The sequence below is a fragment of the Carassius carassius genome, chromosome 22, assembly GCF_963082965.1.
Source record: "Carassius carassius chromosome 22, fCarCar2.1, whole genome shotgun sequence".
NCBI lineage: Eukaryota > Metazoa > Chordata > Actinopteri > Cypriniformes > Cyprinidae > Carassius > Carassius carassius.
Genome location: NC_081776.1, coordinates 10,118,666 through 10,146,356, shown reverse-complemented (window position 1 = coordinate 10,146,356; position 27,691 = coordinate 10,118,666). Strand labels below are relative to the sequence as shown.

Here is a 27,691-nt window from a genome sequence, read left to right as displayed (position 1 = left end):
CAAAAGTGAGGGAAAGTGTTTTCAGACGAGAGTTGTTAACTGAAACGCCGTGTACAGCATAATCTCTGTTGCCAGTCCCAATATTCCTCGTCAGATTGAACACAGTCACACACACACACACACACACACACACACACACAGGAGGAGGAGAAGCTTTCAGAAGGAGCAGAACACCACTTGATGGACCTGAGAGAGCAGGAGGAAGGAAGATTGTCATCTCTGACCACAGCTGATTTCCCCTGTTGAGTGGTGGGTGTACCCAAAGAAATAATGTGATCAAATACCTGATTTAAAAGATACTAAAAAAACAATAACACTCCGAGGTTCAGTTCTTTCTTATTTGTGATGATGTTTTCAGACCCATGAGCTTTAATTGATGCAGTGTGAAATAATCACCTGACCAGAGTAGCATAACTGAATAAGTCAATTTTTAAGTTAGCACACATGATCCTGACACACACCATGCAGGTGACACAGATAAATAACTTCATATCACTCTCCACACTACTGGCCTGTACACTACCATTCAATAGTTTGGGGTCAGTAAGGTTTTTTTTTTTCTTAAAAAAATAAATTAATTAAAAATAAATAAAAGATTATATTTGGAAATACTCTTTAAAAATAATTTCAATGTAAACTTTCTATTTTATTATATTTAGAAATTGGATTTATTCCAGTTAGTTTATTACAGACAAAGCTGAATTTTCAGCAGTCATTACACATTGTCTTATCAATAGCCAATAGCCAATAGTCTTAGTTGTCACATGATCCTGCAGAAATAATTTGAATATGCTGATTTGCTGCTCAAGAATCAATTAAAATTTTTGTTGAAAACAGATGATTTTGAAATATAGATTTAAAAAATATTTATTTGTTCATAGGTATGTGGGCATTTATTTTGCTTGGTTATTTTCGTAACAATTAGATATTTGTATTGCGCCTTATTGATGCTTATGTGTTTTTCTTTATTTAAAAGAATATTTTTTGTTACAATGTAAAAGCCATTACCATGACTTAATGCATCACTAGCTAAATAAAAGTGTTATTTTATATTTTATATATAAATAAATCTTTCCGAACCTAAACTTTTAAACAGTAGTGTAAATATTTACAATACCTGTCAAATTACAACTAAACATACATTTTCATAATCTAAAAGATCTATACGTCTAAAGGATTATGCTTGACAATTCTTTAAAATATCTTGTAATATTTGCCATTTTTGCTTTATGTTAAACGCAAAACAAAATATTTAAATATATTTGTAAAAATATGTTATAAAAAAAGTAATATAGTATTTTAAAAGTTTTGCCTGTGTATTTATTTCATTGCTTAAAATAAAATCTATTTATTTTTTAAACAAAGCATCCTAAGAAACACGCAATGCAATTGGTTGAAAGAATTCAATCAGTGTCCAAAGCTCAAATTAAAGAGCTATATTTATTTTAATATTTTAATGTACGAGAGGGCAAGCTGAAAAACAAAAAAAACAGGTAGTATGTACTAACTATGGAATGAATAAAATGTCCCCTATCAACACATTCGAAAACACACACACTCACCAGCATATCTGTGGCGTGCAGGTAGTGCTTGCTGGCCATGGATGCCTCCAGCTTCTGAGGGACTTGTTTGATGTTCTCAATCTCGTCCAGCAAGCTGAGGACATGCTTGTGCTCGACACCCTCGATCCACAGCTTCCTCAGCTCATCTCGCTTACAGTGGAGGAGCATCTTACAGGACAACAGGTTTTCCTTGACCTAAGCAGACAGCAGCCCACACACATGTCAGGAGAAGGTGAAAGTTCACACTTGATTAAACAAGCATCAGCTTCACAGTTTTCCTTTCACAGCTCTGCTCGGTTCTTTCAAGTGTGTCAGCAGCAGGGGAGAAGATGATAAACACTTTTTCATAAATTAAAACCTGATCTTAGTGGCTAATTTACAAGGATATTATTTCAGACATCAAAGACAATTACTAGTGATTCCTAATGATTCTTTTATGTTGTATCACACCCTGTTTTAAAACCGTTTTGAGTGAGTGAGTGAGTGAGTGTGTGTGTGTGTGTAGTAATTAGTGCTTACAAAACACGCACAAATCTAAACAAATCCAAAAGCTGGATAAACTAAACAAACTGCAAAATTAATGAACACTGTTGTGTTTCATTGGCTGCGTTGGGTTTATGTCTTGCATTTTCTCACTTACGCTCACACACGCGCATGCTGACACACACAGGGAAACGTTTTTTTGAGTCCTTGACGCAAACATCTTTCAAGAGTGCAATAAACAAACTCGGTCACCTGTGTCTTTAAATAATAATGAGTAAAAATGGTGATTTGGGGTCCCCAGCCACCTCTCATCAAATACTTCAGCAGCATGAAATCCTATTCTCTATGTTCTCTGAGGCAGGTTTGAGTGTGTGTGTATGTGTGGGAAGTCTGACACCTCCATCATTACAGAAGCCTGAGGGACGACCCATCAGACCGCATGGCTGAGAGCGACACTTACACACAAAAAAACACAAAAAAATAGCTGGTGATTTGTTTTTATTTTCCCTTTTTGCGTCAAACTGCTACCGCATGTTGTTTTCCTCTAATTATCAGTCATAAATCACTCCATGGGTATTACAGCCAGGATTATATCAGGCTGCATGCAGCCTGTGTGTGTTTACGCATTGGTAGGTTATCACAGAACTATGTGGGCTACAAAGTAAAGCAGCAGTTGCATTTCATCTCCACCAGCTGCTAACCAGGAAAGAAAAATTTAATTCCTGTGTGATTAGGAAGTTATTTTAATCAGCTATAAACAAACAGACTGAGAGCATGAAGATGTATTTCTATGCAATTGGCAGCTACATGAGTATTTTATTAAAATTCATTTCTAAGTAATTGTGCATCTGCCTTAAATCAGGGTTTTTAATAATGTAACCGGGGGTCAGTGAAGAAGAAACAAATGCATATTTGTAAAAGGAATCAATACTTTATTTCAGCAAGGATACATTTAATTAAAAAGCATCAGTAAAGACATTTATAATGTTACCAAGGATTTCTATTTCAATTAAATTGTCTTTTAAACTCTTCATTAAAGCAACAAAATGCACCACAGAAGCCACAACAATATTGAGCAGCACAACAAGTAAAAGTTATATGATGCTATTTAATGCTCTTATTGTAATATATTATGAAATTTTACAAAGAAAAAATAACTTTAGTATAAAGGGAACCTAATATGCACGTTATGATTTTTTTCTTTTTTTAAGATTAAAGATTTAATTGTCTGCTCTGCTCATGTCTCTTACTGTGTGCGCTTAAAACCTTTTTTTATATTTTCATATGTGAATCCGTGAATCATATAGGCCCATATGATTTTTTTTAAATGCTGTGAGGAAAATATTTTAGAACTATTAAACAATTTCTCTTTTTTGTGCAATCTTAATACACTTTTATATGCACTACGAAGCCCAGCAAACCTGAATAATATAATAAAATAACCCTACCACACAGACATATCAGAAAGCTGCCCATATTTACACTTGTGCAGATGAATGTGTTGCACACCTGTTTGATCTTGTTGCGAGAGCTGGTGATCCTCTCTGTGATGCTCTGGTAGGTTCGGATGGCTGTGGTGAGCTCTGTGTAATGCTGAACGATCAACTCATCCACATCATGATCACACTTCTCATAGGCCTCTTCCAGACGGCCCTTCTCTGTCTCTCGGTCCTGCACATCTTCACTGCTGGACAATGTCCTGACAAAAAGATAACAAACATATGCTACATCAAACTGTACTAAACCCTTACATCTAACAAAAACATACTACTACTACTACTAATTATAATAATTTCATATTCAGTATAATATTATATTATTACATTTTTGCCTGGTTCATTGGGCCTGGCTAAATAAAAAAAATGTGAATCAATTAATAGTATTCATTTATTTATTCAGTTAGTTTAAATAAAAAAAAAAAAAAAAAATATATATATATATATATATATATATATATATATATATATATATATATATATATATATATATATATATATATATATATATATATATATATATATATATATATATATATATATCCTCTATTCATTTTGGGAATTAATGTATAATGAATGTATGTATGAATCAATCAATAAAAACAATTATACTACATTAACAATATATATATATATATATATATATATATAAAATATATATATATTTTTTTTTTTTTAATCATATGATTTTTTTTGGTTTACCCCAAATGAGTAAGGACAATGTTTTATTTTTATATTTTTACTTTTTATTGAACAATACATTAAAATTCTATAACCAAGCAAACATAGTTATACCTACTATAATCATGCAAGTCAATGATAAAAGACACTACTTTTGGAAGTAGGAACATGTTTGAATGCCCATGACATCTCTCTAGCAACTTGGCTTTGGCTTTCTTGCTATTTCTGACACTGGAAAACCGTGATTGACTGCGCTACACTTAAATCTTGCAGAGCCAAGGCTGCACTCAATCTAAACTCATCCTGTCATCATTATGTTGCAAACTTTCAGATAGATGTAGTTGGATTTTTGTCCATCACAACACAATTTCACAACAATCCATCATCAGACACCCACTTGAGGAGACCCGCTGGTGCCAGTGCCAATCCAACAATGTCCCAGATCGCAGACTGCCAGACATCACAGCTCAGCTCTCAAAGTCTGTCCTGACTCATTTCCACAGTGATGTGGCTTTAAAATCAGAGTAAAGGAAGGAAGCACAATCTCCCAAAAGAACTCATTACATTCTTTCCAGTCTCTGGAGCTCAGAAAGATATAGAAAGAACGACTGAGAGCCAGAATTCAGTAGCTTGCAGTGAAGCACAGATCATGTAGATATAGCTTTGGCCCATAGACTCGCTCTTTTTTGACCTCACTTGATTGCCCATAGGACATCATAATGGAAATGGCTGAAGGGTAAAAAGGAGATAAAAGAGTCGTGAAGCAGAATGATGGATTTCTGACATCTTATCAGCTCGGCTGTGCTCAATGCAAGAAGAAGAAAAAAAAAAAGAGTTAAATTTATGTAAAGTCAAGGTTTGATGCTATGCATGCGATATGTAGGCAAAAACGTCCTTTAAAACTGAACCAGGCAATACCAAAAATCTATGAATATGTACTGTACTAATATAAACACACTATTTGGTTCTGACTGCCGTCTATCATTTTGAGATGTTTTACACCATGAGGGCCTTAAATAGTTCTCTTCAGATCTGTCATATCCTGGCAATGTCGTTCTATATTTACACAACTTCCTGTCTTAATGACAGCTTTTTCCTCTGCCTGCCTGGCCTTTGAAACTCAGTGCTGTCAAAACATAAGCACGGTCCATTTAATAACGTTTTTAAAGTAACGTTATGCCTAAATGCCCTGTGTCATTCAGAAGACCTCACAGCAAACTATAAACCTAAGATGATGCAAAGGAAAGTTTCTTAAGATTTACTTGTAGTACAATCCATAAGAGTAATAAATGATAAAAGAATGGCAGGATGTATCGTTAGCAAACATGCTAATCGGTTATCCATTCTGAACTTCTTCCGTGGAAAATCCAAGTGTAAAGAATTAAAGCAGGCAAAGTCAAGCTGGCCGGCACAGACATTGTACAAATATTATGCTCACCTTATTACAGATATAAGTAAACCGGAGGGGTCTTTGCTTTTGGAGACAGCGCTCCTGTATCTGCCTGTGTCAGCTGCCATTTTTCCGCTACTACACCCAAACACCTCGTGATGGTCTTCAGCCAATAGGAAGCCGTCATTAGAAAAATCAGATGATTGTAGAGATGTCATAGGGAAATGTAGTCTTTTTGCTGAAAATTACGGTGGCCCAGTAATGCACAACACAACGACATTAAAAAAGCAAACATAAGCTCACAACACAACGACATTAAGCCACAACACAAATACATTAAGCCACAACACAAAGACATTAACCCACAACACAACGAAATTTTCATAACACAACGAAATTCTCACAACACAACGAAATTCCCACAACACAAATACATTAAGCCACAACACAACGGAAATGCTCCCGACCACTAGGGGGCAGTTGGTCTGCAGAAACGGGCAATAGACTACATATTTCCTGTGAAATTTCAGGGCGAATAAAAGAGTGCATTACCAGCTGCAAACTTTTATCCATAAACGATGAATATTACATAATATTTATACATTTTGCTATAATACGACAAATTAAGTATACCACAGCAATATAATTATTTAATGAAGAGTTCCATAGACATCTGTGAGGGTGGTTTACACAGCTATTGCTGTGACACGTTTTGTGACGCTCCTCAAAGGTTTTTCACACTTCTCCACTGGATGTAGAAACTCGAAATAAGTGGATTCAAATTAGTAATGTTAGATGTAAGGATTTCAACATCACTTCTGATACTTCAGTCTGCAGGCGCCTCTTCAAGAATGACAACAGCATGCGAATCTACACTAGGTAAGATCTAAACCTTTATTACTATATTAACGAGCACAATGTAGGCCTATTGTGAATTTTTTAATTGCCATTATTTATTTTTTGTCGCTGTGGTTGCCCGTTTGTTTAAAAACCTCTTCCGTGGATCAAGGCAATACCTGTTAATAGATGATTAACCCAAAAATAAAAAAATAAAGCTGTCATCATATACTCAACATTATGCCGCTGTAAACCCATATGGCTTGCTTTGTTCATTGGCATACAGAAATGTTGTAAATAATGTTACCGTCAGTCAGCTATCTAGATAGACCCCACAGAATAAATTCAGAACAGTTTAGAATGACACGAGGGAGAATAAGCTAAAACCCCAGCTAAAATCTTTTTACAGACCTACCTTTTTTCCACTTGTATGTCAATACATTATACATTTTTAAGTATCCTTCAGGTTCAGTGTAGGCAAACAAACTTTTTACATTGTTTGGTGTGTATTTTCTGAAAACATGTCTCATCCAATCTAGATTTGAGAAGTAGATCCATTTAATGGCCTTTTGGAGAGTTATTGAACCTGCATTCCACATGGTTCGTGAGACCAGAGCAAGGACAGCTACAGCGAGGAGAGAAGTTGGAATAACAAGCAATGCAATGGTAAATATTGATATTGTATTGTTTGTGACAGAGAAAAAAAAGTTATATTTATTTTCACTTTTTGATGCACACATTACATGCATGTATCATAATTATTTAACATTTATTTTGACAGTGTCAGTCTCTGCAGCCCTTCGATGAGTTCCCCCTCTTCATGGTCCACCTTTCAGTCGATCTTCCACAGAGAGATCTGGCCTTACACAAAAAACTTGGGATGGATTCATTTGGTTTTATTTGTACAGACTACAATATAAAATGTAAATTAAATATTATGTAAGTGCAAATATATGTAATTTTAATATGTTTTCTTGCTCACCAGTGTAGTGTTAACATGTAAATATCCACAATTAAATTTTTTAAACTTTGATACAGTTTTAATAGTTATGTAAAATACAAATACTAATAACTATGACAGTGTAATGGTGTGTTACTATATTTTTATAACACTTCTGCCACTTGGAGGACTGCTAGGTCAGGCAGATCACTGGTGACATCACTGTAAACATTCTCCTGAGATGAAAAACAAAGGTATAGTGTAAATTGACCATTAAGAAAAAAAAAAATTCCACCATCATTACAAGTTGCATGCATAATGAATAGAGCCATAATCATTATGATTGTGTTTTTGTCTTTTTTCTGTTAGGGCTAATCAAATAGGCATGTTTTACATTATGAATAAAAGCAAGATATGAAAAGATGATCAATAGCAATATTAGACACGTTACTCCTAGCTTAACCACTCAACGAGTTTCCTCTCTTGCGCACACGCTTGTCAGCTGCTTTACATTCTCGAGCTCGTTATAGCAGGATTCTGATTGGCTGTCAATGTTTTTAATCGTTCATCAGCTGGAAAAAAATAGTTCTTAATTCCAATGATATTGTTTCTCTTCTTTATCATTATAGCTGTGGTGTGGACTCTTTTTTTAAATAGTGAGAACGATTTTTAAAACTAAATATCTTTATCGTTTTCTTTATAGTATGGTGTGAACGGTCCTTTAAGATTTATTACGATACATGGCAATCTAAAAATGGCAACAGTATTTAAAATACTTTATATCAAGTGAAGAAGTTTATATCACAGCAAACACCTATCAGAACCACCGATGAAAATCAACGTGGATTACCGGGAGTCCTGCTGTTATTTCTACTATCTCTTACGAGTTATAAAAAGATGAGGTGGACGGAGTTTAAAGCTAAACTCTAACTTAGCCCTGCTATTTTTGAGCTGATCAAGTCAGTGCAGCAGCGTTATCCAGCCTTATTAGCTAGATTTGCTAGAAGACGATAGAACAATACTCAACCTAAAGTTGTTGATGTAACGTTTAATGCCCTTCTCCGCGCGATGAAATTCATTTACAGTCATCAGGGGAAGTTCTTGTAAGATGAAAAATCTTCTCCTCTTGTCAATTTGAAAGCTCTACGGAAAGAGCAATGGTTTTCCCGCACAGCACTGGATTTACATAAGCCCCCTTGAGGAAAAACATTGTGTACAAGAGCAGAGCTAAACGGTCCAATTATTATCAATTTATTTTTTGCTCGATTCATGAATCGATACATTAAGATTATCAGGATATCAAAACATTAAAAAAAACACGTTTTTCATTTAAAAATCGATTACACATATTAAGTTACACATACGTCTAGATGAAATATCGGTGTTTAACTTTCAACACTGCCCCCTAGTGGTCGGGAGCACTTCCGTTGTGTTGTGGCTTAACGTATTTGTGTTGTGGCTTAATTTCGTTGTGTTGTGAGAATTTCGTTGTGTTGTGGCTTAATGTATTTGTGTTGTGGCTTAATGTATTTGTGTTGTGAGAATTTCGTTGTGTTGTGGCTTAATGTATTTGTGTTGTGGCTTAATGTATTTGTGTTGTGGCTTAATGTCGTTGTGTTGTGAGAATTTCGTTGTGTTGTGGCTTAATGTATTTGTGTTGTGAGAATTTAGTTGTGTTGTGGCTTAATGTATTTGTGTTGTGAGAATTTAGTTGTAGCTTAATGTATTTGTGTTGTGGCTTAATGTCGTTGTGTTGTGAGCTTATTTTTGCTTTTTTAATGTCGTTGTGTTGTGCACCACTAGGCCACCGTAGAAAATGCCTACAATAGTCTCTTAACAAGAAAATATGGGCATGTTATGAACAGTATGCTGTGAGGGTCTGTAGTGATGGGAGGCCGCATACACACTCATTTTCAAAGAACCAGTTAAAAAGATTCAGTGATATTTATGTCATCACACATTTCAATAACAGGATAGCTTATAATTTCCACCTAATAAACTATAAACTTGCAAGGTTGGTTTTACACCCAAGTTCTCATTTTGTCAGCAAATTGAAGAACTAATAATTACACATTTATTTTGAGTTTTGGATTGACTTTGGTTTTGTTAAAAGTAATTTGTAAATATTTATTTAAACATATTTTATTCATATTACTCACAAAATTGAGTATCCTCAATCCTCGATCCTCGATCCTCTTAAAATATTATTTTAATTGTTTTTTTTTTTTACATGTTGTCTTCTTTGTTGTAATAAAATATTAAACATTTAGCTGTTTTTCATTTTATTTTGCTGTTTATTATTTCTGTTTCAATAATACACAGTCCCATTTGTCCATTTAAGTTTATGCAGTCATGATTCAACTCATTACATAAAATCAAATAAAAAATCTATATATCAGCCACCTCTAAGATTCCTTTACATAATTTACAGATTTGTTTTTCCTATTTTAAAAGTACTAAAACTACTGTTATAAAAGTAAGTTACTGTACATTTAATCTTGGACAAATCATTCAGATCGTTTTTGTAATCTGGTTCAATCAAAAGATCCACCTCAAAAGAATATGAAAGATTCTTTTACAAATCAGAGATACAGTAGCTATTGGAGAAGAACAGAGCAAAGGGTGTATTGTTAATTGCTTTCTGTTTGTTGGATATATTGCTTAAGACCTGCTCCCCTCTATCTCCTGACAATCTCTGCTGTAACAAACCACAGAGGAAAAGGCATTGATCGTGTGGGAAAGGGTTGATCTGGAAGTCTCCTCTTTGACGGATGTGTCCGTGAACAGCAGAGATAACATAGAGGCCAATTTGGTGCCCCTTCAAAAAAGGAAACAATAACAGAGACTGAGGTTATTTTTCTTTTAACTCCTGTGAACCTATAGTCAGATCCAGAAGTTCTTATCAGCTTCCTCTGAGGCCCATCATTTCTGAGCAATCTGCAGTGCTTTGCTGATGACACAGGACTGAGGTTATTTCTCATCACCTGAGCAGGATGAAAGGTTGTCATGATGACACTTGAGGGCATGTAGACAAAGACAACCACCCACTAAAGGACAGAAGACCCATATCTCTAAATGTCTACAGCTCCGATCTGAAATGAGAACTACAGGGACATATTTTCTACAGTTGCCTGTTAAGCACTTTTGGGAGATAAAGAATGGTTACAAAACCCAATAAAAAAAAAAATGATTTCATACCTCAAAGCTGTTAAAAAAAAGTATATATATATATATATATATATATATATATATATATATATATATATATATATATATATATATATATATATATATATTAAACACACGTTTTAAATTTTTTTATCGTTTTATTTGCTTTTATATATTGTTTTTTTTTCTTTATATGAATGTACAAGTTATTTATTTTAAACAATATGTATACAAAATGTGTATCTAGTAATGCATGCGTGTACACACACACACACACACACACACACACACACACACACACAATCTTACAAAAATATTAAATGGTAGAATATTAAATTTTAAAAAGCACATACCTGTTGTAAGTAAGTGAAAAACAGCAGCAAATTTGATAAAATACATATTAATTTCGTATATTGTCCATTTAATATGAATATGAATGTAATATAATTTCCATCTATTTATGTTGTCGAATAAAGACACTAAGCACTTGAGCTCAACCAATGAGAATAGTCTTTCTTCGTCTTGCGCCAAGTGGGAGGGGCTTAAGGCGGAAGCGCTGTGTGTTTCTGGAAGGCAGCGTGCGGCCCTGGCTGAGAAAGCTCTCAACTCATTGGAGTTCATAACTACTGATCAAATTTTCACGAAGTAGCTGGTTAAACACAAGCGGGTTTGTTTGTCCAGGAATGGGAGCTAACAACAGCACGCGTCGCGTGTCTTTTGAGTCGGATGAGAATGAGAATATAACGATAGTGAAGGGCATAAGGGTGAGTGACACACGTCTGTCTGTTCTCCTCCAGCTGTCAAGCACATCACGCATCCTGACGCATGGCTGCGATTCACCTCTGCCTGTGATTTGAATGCATGCGCAGGATCGCCTCTAATAGTCTTAACTTATCTAAACAGATAAACATTCTGTTCCCTTACTGGTCGCTTACTTCAGCTGACCTGGAAAACCAAGTTAAGGTGCAATACAATCCTAACTAAGCGGAATGACTTTAGCAGAGACCCCTGTCACAGTTCAAGCATCACAATGACAGCCCTGTGTTCACGCCCCCATGATTGTCACAGCTGTTTATGTTGGTTAATACTATTAATTCATTTACTTTTGGTTTGAGAGTGCTTATTCTTAAATAATTTTATTCACACTTGGTTTTTAGACTTTGTTTTGTATACTGTAGGTGATTTTCAGGGTTACTTAAATGAGTTCAAAACTAACAATGAAATAGGGACACATGTGTAGAGTCATTACTTTGTATGTTACATTTTTTATTTACTTCCAGTAAATGCAGCCTTGGTGAGAATGAGTTTTTTTTTTAACAAAACATTTTTATTTGAAATCCTGCTTCTATCTATCTATCTATCTATCTATCTATCTATCTATCTATCTATCTATCTATCTATCTATCTATGCAGCCTTGGTGAGCATTAAAAAAAAACATAAAACAAATCCTGCCTATATCTATATACATATATATAAATATAAGTATAAATAATAATATATAAATATATAATAATAAAAAATATATAAATAATATTATATATATATATATATATATATATATATATATATATATATATATATAAGTGTTTGTCAAGAAGAATGTCCATTTCAAATTTACATCGATCATCATTTAAATAGTTTTTTTTTATTAAACTAGAGTAGAAAAGTCATAAGACTGTCATTTGTTTTCTCCATTTTTGTTCTTCAGCTCTCGGAGAAGGTCATCAACCGCATGAGGGAACCCTCAGACCCACCACGGCCCCCCACCACAACCCATCCTGCTTCTCCTCCCGTGGTTGATCCTCTGCCAGCACTGGTGCCAATATCTCCTCCACCTGTCACTTCCCTTCCACCTCCTTCCTTGCCAGAGCGAGTGACCACTCCTGCACCTCCTCCTCCAGCTCCAGCAGCGCCTCCTCCTGTAGCCACAGCACCAGCTGAATCAGTGGGTGCTGTATCAGCCCCTGCAGGTGAGTCCATTGCTCCACCTGCTGCCGCATCTGAGCTCACAACAGCATCTCCACCCTTGGAAATAATTGCCTCACCTCCCTCTTCGAAACCCAGCACTTCTCCCCTTGCTGATTCTGTTGCCTCCCCTCTTGCTTTTGAGCTTTTCTCACCTCCACCTCCCCCGGTAGAATCCATTTCTACCCATCTTATCACTAAAACTGCTTCTGAATCCATCTCTGCTCCACCTGTAGAAATAACCACAGCTGAACTTGTTGCTCCTGTCGCTTCCGCTGCTGAAACAATCCCACACCCTCGTCTGTCTATAGAAAAACCTGTGGCTTCTTCACCACCACCACCTCTTACCGGTGAGTCGATTGTTCTGTAATGTAATGCAGACACACACACACATGCTTTCCTGTGGTCTGCTTTTGAAAATGTGAAGGAATTACAGTTTACGGTATTTCACACGTATTGCACGGTGCACTTCAGTGCCTGTCATTCATGAGCGTTAATGGTACTCCTCGGTGAATTGCATCTTGTTAGCACTCTGAATGTGAAATATTACACATCAAGTCATTCTGGGTAATTCTATGGAATTCAAACTTCTCTTAAACACATCAGAGTACGTGGGTGGAGTGGAGCAACAGCAATTTCCCCGACTAAAGTGTTCTAGCCTATAACATAGTACTATAAAAATAATTGTTGTTGCACGGAATCATAAAAAAACTATAGAATTATGTTTTTTTTTTTTTATGCTCATGGTGCCATTTCTCAAACCTCTACACACGAAACCGCAAAACACACAGACAACATGCAAACACTTAATTCAAAACTATTTGAACTCTTCAAAAAATTTGATTTTTGCGTAGGAACTGTACACACAAACATAAAATATGATAACACACAGATGTGAAAAATGTAAAACACCACTCTCGTGTGTCTTTTGCTTGTTCAGAGTGCAGTGGAGTGCACAGGAGGTTGTCACAGCACTCACACATGCATGCATATGCAGATATACACTATATAAAATATGCATGTACAACTGATGAATTTAACACAGTTATGTAACTGAACCGAATCAATACTGAACTGACTTGAGCTGTATAATGAAACTATTGACTTTATACAGCTGCTTTACAGCAGTTTGAATTTGAAACTATTGTGAAGCTGCTGATAAACAATCTAATTCGTATAAACCACTTTAAAATATATATATACATATATATACAGTAATATTGTGAAATATTATTACAACTTAAAATAATAGTTTTCTATTTGAATATAATTTAAAAAAAATAATTTATTCCTGTGATACAAAGCTGAATTCTCAGCATCATTACCCCAGCCTTCAGTGTCACATGTAACATCCGGTCTATCACATGATCATTTAGAAATCATTCTAATATTCTGATTTATTATGAGTGTTGGAAACAGTTCTTCTGTCTAATATATTTGATGAATAAAAGGTTAAAAAGAACTGCATTTATTCAAAATAATAAAAAAAATCGAATAATATATATTCTAATAATATATTTTCTTTACTGTCACTTTTTATCAATTTAACACATCCTTGCTGAATAAAAGTATTGATTTTATTTTTAAAAAAAGAAAGAAAAAAAATTACTGACCCCAAATTACTGACCAGTAGTGTATATTGTTATTACAAAATATTAATATTTTAAAAACATAGCTTCTTTTTTTTTTTTTACTTTTTATTCATCAAAGTATCCTAAAAAAGTATCACATGTTCTGAAAAAATATTAAGCAGCAGAACTGTTTCCAACTTTGATAATGAATCATCATATAAGAATGATTTCTAAAGGATCATGTGATAATGATCCTAAAAATTCAGCTTTGCATCACAGAAATAAATGATAATTTAAAGTATAATAAATTTAAAAACAAATTATTTTAAATTGTAATAATATATCACAATTTTACATTTTTTTCCCGTATTTTTGATCAAATAAATGCAGGCTTGATGAGCAGAAGAAACTTCTTTCAAAAACATTAAATAAATAAATAGTAATGTTTCCAAACTTTTGGTCTGTACTGTGTGTGTGTGTGTGTGTATATATATATATATATATATATATATATATATATATATATATATATATATATATATATATATATATATATATATATATATATATATATATATATATATATATATATATAGGATTAGATTATTTTATTCGATTTTTTTTTTCATACAAAAAAAAAGCACATCAATCAGAAATGCTCACCTGCTGATTCCCGTTTGGTTGAGATTTATTTTAATTACTACTGTATGGATTTTTATAAATTAACAAATTGGCTAATATTTTATTTTTCATCCTTTAAGTTCAGTCCTCTTGATGTTAGTAAGTGGGCCTGGATCCATCCATATTATGATTCATAGCTTGTGCCTGAGTGCTAATGAAACGATTAATTCTAACTTGTAATAGAGTTAATGAATCAATGCCTTAATTAGGAGCTCCACTTAAGCCAGTTCAGCTTCCAAGGTACCTGGAACAGCATCTCCTCCCAGAAGTGTGTTGAGCTGATCACATTTACAACCGCTTTGCTTCTCATTAAAAGTAAGTCTTTGTTCATAGATCTTTCAATCGGAAATTTGAACGATTATACCTGAAATATCAATTAGGAACCCAGGTCCTGTCCTTGTAGTGCTCAAAGATAAAAGACATAATGGATATATAGTAAGAGTTTTTTGGTATGAATTTTTTATTTATTTTGGTAATTGAGATAAAATATAAAATCTGTTATATTTGTAAAATAAAATAAATAAAACATAAAAAAAGATAAAAAGCAAAAAGTTAAACAAAAGATAGAAATGTTGTATTGGCCAACAACTGAAAATACACTTAAGTTAAAATACTTCAATTATTAAAACTGAAATAAAGCTGAATAGAAATCTAAAATATATATAACAAAATTATTAAAGTTCAAACTGAACTATAAAAACGAATTTAGTGTATAAAGAGTGTGTGTGTATGTGTGTAATTTATATTTGTTTATAAATGTTTAATTTAGCAAATGTTCATAATTTATTTTGTATTATTTGTAATCATTAGCAGTGTAAATATGATTTATTTATAAAGAATATTAATGGCCTTTTCTTTCAGTTTTCACTTGCTGAATGTAATAGTATTAATAATAGTATAGTTAGTAATATAGGCCAAAGTTTGTAGGCCAGAGTAGTTTCCCCAAAAATGAAAATTGTCATAATTTATTTACCTTCGTGTCCTTTGACTGCCTTTCTTTGGTGAAATGAAAAGTGGTGAGCGATTACCAAACAATGCCTGCTTAAACTTTGTAGCTAATAAAAATGAGCATATAGAAACTTTAAGCCTCAACTTAACTTAATGCTATGACATTTTCTGATCTTACTCCTGAAATTTTGTCTCTTTGTCACAGCTCTTCTTGCCTTAAGAGGCTCAGCTCATCTTCTGAGGTCAAAGGCTGTGATCCTAATGAGGGACATTGATTATGTGCACCCACGAGTGGAGGTATTAAGAGATGCTGTGGGTGATCGAGTCCATCCCTAAATCACGGCAGAGTCTTGGTTGATTAGGCAGGCAGTTGCCAGGGTTGATCCACCTACACGTTCTATGAATATTCACACACCGTTTTCCATTCCACTCTAATTACCTGCACATTAATCCTTCTTTGTCTCAGCCATATATAAACACACTTTTCTTGCCGTTACATATTAAGTATCTCCTTGAAGATCGCCACCAAGTTCAGAGCAAAAAAGAGGGAAGCTCTCTCTGCATTTTATGCACCGTAATGAAATGATCTTTTAGCCCAATTTGCATGTTGTTTCTTGAAAACTTCCATGAGATCCGTGAGGACGGAAGTGGAGGCTGAGGACAAGGAAGATCACCTTGTTTGAAATTCCCAGGAGTCTCTTTATGTGTGTGGAAAGATGACTTGTTTAAGTTGGATCGTGAGGAATGGGTAATAGTTGCGATTAGCCCTGCCTCCTCCTCCTCTTCTCATGTCTGGAGATTAATGAAACGTCTTATGAGACACGCAATTTGTCTCTGTCTGTTATCTCTCTCCCGACTGCCCAGAAGCTACTTTTTAAGATATATATAGAATGCAGGAGGGAGTAAAAGAGAGAGAAATATCTAAAGATGATGAGTTTGTCATCTTTAAGCATTACTCTTCTCACTCAGGATTGACACGGGTATCCAGACAGGTAATGCTGTTCAGGAGTTCTCGGCGACCTCCTGCAAAAACCCCCTGAAGAGACACGATATGAATCCACAGAAATCCTTTCTTGGTTCTTTTTAAATATTAAAGCCCAGTTTATATTAATGAATTATGGGATCCTAGAGTGTGAATGTATGAGTGACACTGAAGATAAGTCGTTAGACTTGTAAAGAAAAAAAAGAACAAGTGTGTAAAGACTATATATTTTATTCTGTTAAAAATAAATAAATAATATATATGTATGTATATACATATATATAATATATATATGTATATATATATATTTGTGTATATATTCCCGCACTTGTACACACACACACATATAAAAGTAAACATTTAGAATTATATATTTGTATTAATAAATATATATTATGTAATAATACTAATACTATTATTATTAACATATAACAATTATATACTAATTGTTAATTGTGTCCCCAGTCCATTGCACTATAAAAATATACAAATAAATACATTATTAAATTGCATAATTACTAGGTGTCCTTGTACAGTAAGTCTTCTTTTTTTTTATGTTTTTATTTATTTTTTTCACAAACAAGTTTGCAAATTGTATGGTTTTGACAAATTCTCTGTCTACACCAGCATCCTGGCAATTTTCTGCATCTGTGTTTTAAACTGTGTGGAGGACTTGGTTTGCAAGTAAAGATGAAGCTTTTGTGTACGCTTTAATGATCCTTTGTGTTGTGGAAGGAGCGCGGGCCAATAGTTCAGTTGTGGAAGGAAAACGGTAACTTATTTAAATAATATCACCCTGTTTTAGTTGTACCCATAAAGGATGTCTGTTATCACATCATATCTTTCATTTGATGGTATCTGGTGGGTTTGCAGTTTAGACAGCACCTGTGTGCTTTTATCTATTACGCTATCCTGCTGTTTGATAAATGGCGTGCCAGTTTCCACAATTAATTTTGGTTTCCCCTTCACCATTGTCACGGCAACAGGAGGATTTCTCATTATTCTTGAAGAAGGTTGGTGTAAGTGATAACTTAGTGTTTCTCTCCCAACAGGTTCCCTCTCTCGGCTTTACAGTCTCAAATTGTTTCTGAAATGAACATTGTTATGCAATCAAACCATATGGCACCCATACTGACTGTTCCTCCTGTTGGTTTATAAAACATTACTTTAAACTACTGGCAGCTACCGCGGCTTCCTTTCATATGTTAAGTATAAATACATATAAGAATCCTTAACAATGTTTTCAGCTAAAACCTCTATACCTGCTCCAGTGTAGGGTACCTGAGATGACAAATCATTTGAACTAATGTCTTGAGGCATGAATTGAATTTAAAAGGACTTGCCTTGAGATTCAACCTGGACTTGTTTAGTGTAGTTTTGTGTTTTAGTGTCTTTTTGTTATAGTTTCTTTTTTGTTTTGTTTTTTGTGTTGTTTTTTGTTGTTGTTGTTTTGTTTTATTTTGTTCAGTGCTTGTTGTTTGTTTTGCTTTGACTCTGTGTTAGAGGCTTTTGAACATCACTGATCTCCAAGAATAAATATTTTTTTCAATATGTTGCATAATAAATCATGATTACAATAATTACAATACTCATTTATTTAAAGTGGGGAAAGAGAATTGTGCTGTTTACAGGAAGAAGTTAGCTGAAAAGTTAATTATTATAATTTGTTGTTTTTTTTTGTTGTTGTTTTTTTAGCTAAATGATCCGGCCCTTGCCAAGTTAGTGGATAATTAATAAATTATTTATTTCAGAAATGCAAGATGTTAAAGATGAAATGATCTTTTTGATTTAAGTAAAACATCTTATATTTCCTTTTAGAGAGTTTGCATGAAAGACTCAACTTGGATTTGTGACCAGATTTGACTTGAACATGCTTTTGCTCTTTTATTAATTTATGCTTATTTTTTAGACTAAATGTTGGTTGTTTGAACATATTATAAACCTGTATCTCTATCTGCAACACTTGGATTTCTGTAATGCATTAGCTCCAGGAGTTTGCTAGGAGTTTGTTTTTTTATCTCTGCTCTGCTTTCACAGACAATTAGGCATCCAGATAAAGAACAGGACACACACTGACACGTTTGACTGTGTCGGTGTTGATATCAACATTAAGTTGTGAAAAGTGTATTATTGAAGTGTGTGTTTGAAAGTGATGAACATTGTCATAGTCGGTGCATAAAGTGCAAAGAAACTTCAAGTGTACAATAAAACATTAAACTTTGTTACCCACGGTAGATTGCCTTTCTAGGACTTCCTATGAAATGCTACAACAAAATCAAACAATCTGGAATAACCATCTGGTGTATAACCGGTAGCTAGCATCTAATGTGTGTGTTTTGTCTTTTGTTAAGCGGATGAGTCTGAACTGAGAAGAAAGATCGCTGAAGAGCTGCAGAAAGGCCTGGAGGAAGAGAGGAGAAAGTCACGAGAGGAACTCAACCATTGGTGACTATCCATGCACACGTTTACACTGTTCTTACATACGTTATACCTTTTAGATCAGCTCTACCTGTCTGGAATTGGTGTCCTTAGAAATCACACATGTCACTGTTTGGAGAATTAGCCCACACACAATGCTTAAGTAGTCAGAAAAATCTCAGCCCATGGAGCGAAAAATTGAAGATGAGTGTTTGGAAAATTATTTGAAAATGGACACTTTTTTTCAATTCATTTGACTCAATTAATGTCTAGGTGTTCACATATTGATTATGTAATATTTAAATAAGGGTCATCTACAGGTTTTGAAAGTATACATGGCATAATTCTTGTTGAGTATTGAAAATGGCTGCCTTTTAGATCTTTTGTTAAACCTGGTGTCAGACAGTTTGATCCGTTGAATTTGTCGGTGTAGATTTGGTCTTTAATGAAAGATAAAAAATAAAATACAATTATAAATTATAACAAATATATTTATTATTATTTTAAAACTTTGTGGACAGGTGAAAACCCATAAAAAATTATCATGGTATGTAAATTTACATAAATATTAGCTTAAACCTATACATAATGTTAAATATTAAAAAGGAAAAAGAAAAAAATGATATTTTTATTCAAGTAAAACCTTGTATTCTTCTGTTTAGACTGTACTATGAAAGACTCAACTCGTCTTGTAACAAAAGAGTGTTTCTGACATTAAAAAGAACAAAAACAACAATACATGAAATCAATATCTGAGTCACTTGAATATCTACATTCATCTACATACATATCTACATACTGTACATCACAGCATGTTATCTCCTGTGGCTTAACATGAGAGGCCCTATCATACACCCGGCGCAATGCAACGCTTGCACAGCACAAGTGTGTTTGCTAGTTTCAGTCCGGCGCCGTTCGAATTTTCGTGTCCAGCGCCACGTCGTTAGGCTACCTTTTTGCAATTCAGCCTATTACTGCTTATAATGATGAATAAAATTCTAATTCATCCCATGCCGCCTTCACCTCGGGAAGCTTTGATGGATTCATGTTTGTCCCGTAGATGATCTGCTCGCATGCTTTAACTTCGAGCAGATCGGTTTCTTCTCTTGAGAAGCATTCAACTTTTCCGCCCACAAATTCCGCAATGTAAATAGCGACCCGCCATGGCGCGAGCACATCTCGCTCTTAAAGGGAACGGTAGATGACACTCTGATTGGTTTATTGAACATTACGCTCATTACTTATTAAGAAAATAGGGACAACCCATTCCAGAAATGTGTCCCGGCACACGGACCGTTTTTCCGTCGTTAAAATAGCAAGAGTGGATTTGGACAAGCCTTATGTGCACCTCCGCCATGCGTTTTACACTTTGCGTTTAGATTGTTAAAATAGGGCCCGAGGTCTTTTTGTGTGGAAACTTTTGCCAAGGCTTGGCAAGTTTATGAGCTACAAACTCTTGTTTAATTCAGTAGAAGACCAAGTACAAGACTGTGTGCCTTAATCAGAATTTTGTTTCATCAACAGTCAAACTGGGATACAGACCTGTCTGTGCTTTGTCTCAATCTATTTTCCTCTTTTCCTGAGCACATCACACTTACTTTTTCCCCTATTTCTTTCTCTTTTTTGTGAAAGCAATTAATCATGCATGAAAGCGAGGGAGTGGGAGTCAGGGTGCAGTTAATTTCTTCATATGTGATGATCTATTAGCTTCCACCGGTGAGGGCTTAGTCTTTCCATTTTTGTCCTGTTCTCTGTCTGCAAGTAGGTGGCTGTACCGAGACGTTCATTTGGCATTTAATATCTCTGCACCATGTACGGTCATCATTTTCCAAACCTTTTAGTTGAACCAACACACTTTACTCCTATAAAGTGCAGCTTCTTTAAGTACTCACTCCTTTTTATTCACCTAAAGTTTGTGGTGGATGTGCCAGTGTTGAGTCTTGCATCCTTGTCAACCCGGGTACCTCTTATACTGTTATTCTCAACAAGGCCAACACTCTGACCTGCAGAAATTGCTATTGACAGGAAGTTTATTTTCTGTCAGCTATAAAAGTAAATTTAAGGGCAGGGTGTGATGTTTTACAGCATTGCTGTTGCAGCAACTGAGGCATAGTGCTCCATCCCATCGCCCATTCCCCATTCCCCATTCCCCATTCCCAACACCATTAAGGGAGAGTAGGGGCTTTATTGACCATGATGTCATGCTTGGAAAAACAGAATCAATATTGTCCTTAATGTTGTCTTCCATTTAGCTTTCTCCAACTCCCATTTCTTCTTTCATTCCTTTTTCTGTCTCTCCTAGAATATGTTGTGTTTTAAACATGCCCTTACGAGAATGCAAGATTGAATTGAATGATATTAGCCTCTGGCTTTGGGTTTGAAGACCTTATAGTGGCAATCTCCAACCTCACCTTCAGGTGGACCGTTGTTTGAAAGTTTTTCTCAATGTATTTTTCTCTTTCCCAATTCAATCAGATGAACAGTTATATAACTAATCTTTATTTTTATTTTTATTTTGCATTGTTTTGCTTTATTTTGTGTTGTTTTGTTTTGCTGTTTTGTTATGATTTGTTTTGTTTTAAAAATATTAATGTATTAACATTTTTGTTTCTTTACTATTTTATATAATTGCTTTTGTTCTATTTTGTTTCATTGTTTATTTACTTATTTAATTTACATTTTTATTTATTTAAAAAAAAATTTTTTATTATTAAATTAAATTATTTATTTTTTTCTGCAAAATTCCTGGTTTTCAGTACTGATTTAAATTTTTTTTTATTATTATTTATTTATTTACTGTAGTATTACCACTTGTTGCTTTATCAATGTATGATGCTCAAATGCCATTTAAAGGAACATCATTTTAGAGATTAATCTGCTGGTAGATTTATCAGACCCTGCCAACTTAATTTAGCAGTGACCTTTAATCTAACTGGCTTTAGGGCGGTGGGCGGTTCATTGAAGACACATTTAATTGTATTATATGTAAAGCACACATTCCTATTCACTTCATTCACATGCCTTTCTACTTTATATCTTTATAGTGTGTGTGTTCTTTGGGTGTGTGTCGGTCTAGCTTTGGATAGGGTAGGGTCTAATGCCATTATGTCACCATTAATCTTGCAATACCACAGTGTTGGTCTTACAAGATGGTGCTATTTATGACAAAACTTATAAACATGCTTACACACCTCAGTGTAATCAGTATCCATCTACTTAAACTTATCAATCTAACCAATGGAAGAGCACATTCACCAGACAGTATCTGTTGTATATTGTTAAGTGTGCTTCATGATATTAAATGTATTTTGTTTTGTGGGACCATTTGTTGATTGAGTGTGAATATATGCTAAACACAAGAGGTTAGGGATCAGAAAACTACATATTTTCGAAATTTTTTAGTGGGCGGGTTGCCTGAACAACTGCTGCTGCAGATGGAGTGCAATGGAGTGGAAAAGAACGCAGGAGTCTCGAACTGTGGTTTTAAAAGTTAAACTATTTCTTAATTTGAATGTCTTAAAAAATTCAATGCTTAGAGTGCTGGATGCTTAGAAAATTGCTTAGAAAAACAGTGTGAGTCGTGACTCAACAGTCAAATGCACTCGTCTGTGTGTGTATAGCTGTAGCAGCGGTGCTTTAAAGGGGATGAATGTAGAGAATTAAACTTCCCTGAGAGGGTTTTTTTCTGTATTAATTTTTCTAATCTTAAAAATGAATAAATCTAGATGATTTCAATTTGATCTATTCGTTTCAAAAGTGTATGTTTATGTGTGAAGAAACACTGCAGAAAAAGCTCCTTTGAGGGCTTTTCTGACGAGAGATTTGCGGCAGGCACTGGAGCAGAACCGTTCTGCAGATCAAAAGCACAGACTGGGCTTGGCTGACCTGCGTGGTGCTGCATCAGCAGAAAGACCTGCTCTCATCCACGCTGAGGATAACACAGTCCTCAGGGACATAGACAGAGAGAAGAGGCATCTTAGGGCACGAACCCATGTATTTTTTTCATTTAGACATTTATTCATTTAGATATTTATGTGTTGTCATTTTTAGCTATTTATATATTTAGCTATTAATTAATTTGTCTGTATATTCAGCTTTTTATTTATTTAACTACATTATTTAGTTAGTTAACTGGGGATTGGTAAATTTGTATTTATTTGTTAGTTTGTATATATTTTTTTAATTATTTCATTTATTCTGTCTTTTGTAATCATGTACATTTATATATACAGCAGTTAAATGCATAGTTAAGTTATTTTATATATATATATATATATATATATATATATATATATATATATATATATATATATATATATATATAATTTTTATTTTATTATTATTATTTTTTTATGAAAGTGAACATAGTCTGAAATTGTCAAGCTTCATAAAGGACACAAAAGCAACTTAAAAGTATCACAAATATAGTCCATCTCAATTCCAGGGAGCTGCTATCTGTTGAGAGGTAAACTTTAGAACCTGATCAGTTTGATTTGATTTGATCAATCCTTAAAAGACTGATTCATTAACACGTCAGATCTCATAAACACACTAAAGGGAAGCAAGGGTAAATATCAAGATTATAAGTGAACATTTTATTAGTGAATTTCTGTCTGTTCCTCACGTAAAGCTATTGTAATGACTTGAGACGACCTGAAATATAGTGCATATAGACCACCTTTATAGTGCTTTTTAGTTAATATGGAGCTTGATAGCCCTCTTTCCATTATATTGAAAAGACTGGCCAACAGACTCCTGGCATGAATTTAGAGCCTGATGTAACAGAATGGTAATTTTTGCCAGAACCATTGCTTTAATATATGCATATGAATGCATGCATTAGTGCATGCATGAGGACACAGAATCACATGTTAAATTCACGCATTGTCACGATCTGGCCTGAGGCTCTTGCACACTATCATTTCACAGCTGAATGAAATACAGGCGTATGTTCTCTCTCCCCAGAGGCATGCTGAGTGCTTGTGTGTTTGTTTTCATTTCATCCATGTCTCTGTGTGACTTAATCACCCTTTGCTTTATTTTATTGCTCTCTTTTCTCCTCCAACTTCAGAATGAGGAGGAGCTTTTCATATCTGTTGAAAATATTAATTACAAAAAATGTAATTTTACAAAAAGTTCCTGCACCGTATCCATAAGAATCCGCAGCCGTATCTCCACTACTGGCTAAGACAAATTATGTAATTAAAGCTACAGCCATGCAGCTTCGCTTTTATTCATTACTTGACAATTAAAGCATCGGTTTCTAAGTCTTTTCCTAGGGGAACACCCCACCACCAAGTGAGAACCATAAAGGAACAGCCACACGATCAGCAGCCAGGGAGGGGGCGCAGGAGGCCCATGAAATATTCAAACCCTGCATTCTCGCACATTATTTTGCCTCATTAATAATGCATGGCTGCTTTAACTGCTATCGCAGAGGGAAACATTCTATAACTGTTGTACAGGCGTGTCAGAATCCGTTTCGTCTGCAGTAAGCTGTGAATTAAATTGCAGGGGAGAGTCAACAGATGGTGGGATAGCGGAGGGAAAGTGAGATTAGCGCAGGTGTACAGAAGTGTGCGGCTTTAAAGAATGGTAAATTATACTGGTCCCTTACATACAGAGGCCAATCTCTGTACAGCTGTTGATATTCAGACCTGTGCTGAGCTTAGACTCGGAGAGTTTTGCTCATGGAACATTAAATAGCCGGACTAGCTGGATAGTTGATGTACTGTCCAGCTGACCTTATTTATAGCGATGGTATAGCTTGAATTATTTAGGAACATTTTTAGGTTTGCCGTTATTTGATTTCATGGTCCTGGTCTCTTGTGAATGGTCCTTTTCATTTGAAGCTGCTCAGTATTTGAGAGTTTGAAAATGGTTTCTTCAAGTCTTACCAATCAAAGGCTTACCAAACAACTCATTTATATTAGCTGTGACGAACAAATCTTTGTCAGTGTTATTCTCTTCCTGTCATGAAATAATGATCTGGTTATTGTTAAAGAAATAGTCTGGTCTTCTGTGCTTTAGAGGTCCTCAGTTACCTGCATTAAAAGAATATTTCATCTGGAAAAATTAAAATGTGCTGAAAGTTTACTCTTTCTCTCATGCCTTCCAAGGTGTAGATTAGATTGTATCTTCATCAGAACAGATTTTGGAGAAAGGTATCATTACATCACTTGCTGACCAATGGTAACTCTGCATTGAATGGGTACCGTCAGAATGAGAGTCTAAACAGCTGATAAAAAACATTACAACAATCCATAAAACAACTGCTGTCCATCAATTAATGTTTTGAAGCAAAAATCTGCATGCTTGTAAGAAACAAATCTTTCATTAAAGTATTTTAACTTAAAACCATTGCTAAAATATGAGTCCATAATCATAATGACTTCATAACATTTTCATTAAAGCCTACAAGCTTATTTATTTCAAACTCTTTTAAATTGTTTCCACTTGTAAAGCAGTGCTTGCTCTGTACATGTATCTCTTCTGATTGAGACGAGATGACTTTTTCTCTGGCAAAAGCAATATTATGAATAGAGGACTCGTATTTTAGATGGAAGCAATGATTTGAAGGTAAAAATAATGGATTTGTTTATTACAAAAATGCAGCTTTTCAATTCACAAAACGCTAATTGATTTGTCAAGTCACATGGATTAATTGTGGGTTACTGTGATGTTTTTATCAGCTGTTTGGACTCTCATTCTGATGGCACCCATTCACTAAAGAGGATCCATTAGTGAGCAAGTGATGTAGTCTACATTTCTCCAAATCTGCTTCTGTTCTGATGAAGAAACACTCATCTAGGTCTTGGATGGGCGTGACAAGGTGTCATTTTTGGAAGAATGATTAATCTTTAATCAATTAGGAAGGAAATTCCAGTGTTATTTTGCAGTGCAGTTTTCTGTGGTGCACACAGGTATTGTTATTGCGGCAAATTCATTTTTTTTTTTTTTTTTGAGATGAACAGAATTGGATTTGAGTGGCCCGTGTTTTTGCCCTCCAAGCGACACTGTTGTGCTCAGTTGATGCTTTTGGACTATTTTTAGTCCTGGAAGATGGCGTAAACACACACAATACCAGAAAGGGAAGTAATGATGGATGTGTTGTGCTGATATGTGTCCAGTTCAGTAGACTGAAACTGGACATGGCTGGAGTCGCTCACACTTCTCTCAGGAGAACAAAATGCCCAATGATGTGTATATTCACAAACACAGGAACACAATGGGACGCCACCAAATATTCATTTTTCTTTCTTTCTTTACTTATTATTGTTAGGTTGCAAGTTAAATTCTGCATGCTAAACACACATATTAATCATAAATCAGAGTTTGCTGTTGCCTTCTGCCGCATTACTCTTTGTACTGTACTGTCTGGCGCAGTACTCTTTGGGGATTCAAGACTGTTTTTTACAACATTGCAGAAAAGCAAGTAAATAATCTCATTCAATTTACTCATTTTTTCTTATTATTATAATATTGGCTGCATTCATCAAACCTATAAATAATTCAGGTTAAAGGGCTAAAATATAATTATATATATATATATATATATATATATGTGTGTGTGTGTGTGTGTGTGTGTGTGTGTGTGTGTGTGTGTGTATGTTTGCGTGTGTGTATTTATTTATTTATTTATTTTAAACAGTGTTTAGACTTTTTGGAAACAGAATTGGAAAAATTACATATCCCATATAGCATTAATAAAATATAGGTGACAATCAACATTTTCTGAAAGTTAAGCACTTTCACAGCCTGCAATGACCATTTGTTGAAAAAAATATAGATATAATAATAATAATTATGATATAATAACAAAACGTTTCCTTTTTTGTTGTCCCATCATTTTCCCTCTGTATTTTTGTTTGATTGCATATTTCAAACTTTTTATTGAACTTAGCGAGTCTTTGTATATCTCACACATTTGTTTGTGTTTGTTTCGGTAACATTATAATTATACCCTCTGTTATTGCCCTTTTCGGCTTCTTTTTGTCTTGTTTTTTTAGATGGCTGCTGTTTGATTCAAACCACAGCACAGAGATTACAGTTTGTAGTGAATTTACCTGAGTTTACTTTACAAAGCAAACCTGGTTGATGGTGCAGCTGAGGTTGCTAGGCAACTGTGAGAACCGGGTGACAGCTTCTAAAGTCTCTCCACATTCCAGCTCAAAATTCCGAATAGCTCCGCAGGATTATCTCAAAATCATCAAAGAATTATTAACGCCAGAATTATTAAACAACTTCAAATGAGGCAACATATTCACAACCTCACTTGATGTATGAGTTTTTTTTCCCTTCTTTGAGGTTGGTACACTTCTTTTTTTAACCATTCTTCCCAAACTGTGATTCAAAGCATTTGATATGTGTGGCCTAGCACAGAATTAAAAAAATATATAAAAATTTTAGAATTAATTTTAGAATTTTTAAAACTTAAGTTATCACTTTATCACATAAAAAAAATCTATGTGAGAAATTAATCATACAAATGGGATATTGAACTCACTCACTTGTTTAAAAAGTTAAATATGAATATTAACTAATTAAAGTGGAAAAATGGAATGGAGC

General features: G+C 34.4%; 2 protein-coding genes across 7 annotated transcripts in view; one reads left to right on the top strand and one right to left on the bottom strand.

The window, feature by feature from the left end:
- Positions 1-5,789, bottom strand: part of LOC132098907 (exocyst complex component 4-like) — a 119,666-nt gene extending 113,877 nt beyond the window's left edge. The window contains exons 1-3 of the mRNA XM_059505181.1: positions 5,661-5,789; positions 3,555-3,744; positions 1,563-1,757 (exon numbers count right to left, since the gene is read on the bottom strand). Coding sequence (XP_059361164.1) covers positions 1,563-1,757; positions 3,555-3,744; positions 5,661-5,740 — 465 coding nt within the window. The 5' untranslated portion in view covers positions 5,741-5,789. The remainder of the gene's footprint in view (positions 1-1,562; positions 1,758-3,554; positions 3,745-5,660) is intronic.
- Positions 5,790-11,089: 5,300 nt separating this feature from the next.
- The window catches only part of LOC132098909 (MICOS complex subunit MIC19-like), a 63,135-nt gene continuing 46,533 nt past the window's right edge, over positions 11,090-27,691 (top strand). The window contains exons 1-4 of one of the 6 annotated variants that reach the window (XM_059505184.1): positions 11,090-11,321; positions 12,267-12,528; positions 12,772-12,873; positions 19,057-19,150. In XM_059505184.1, the coding sequence (XP_059361167.1) occupies positions 11,241-11,321; positions 12,267-12,528; positions 12,772-12,873; positions 19,057-19,150 (539 nt within the window). In that variant the 5' untranslated portion in view covers positions 11,090-11,240. Of the gene's footprint in view, positions 11,322-12,266; positions 12,529-12,771; positions 12,874-17,362; positions 17,719-19,056; positions 19,151-27,691 lie in introns of those variants that run through there. The other 5 variants (XM_059505183.1, XM_059505185.1, XM_059505186.1 and 2 more) reach the window with 5 other exon arrangements.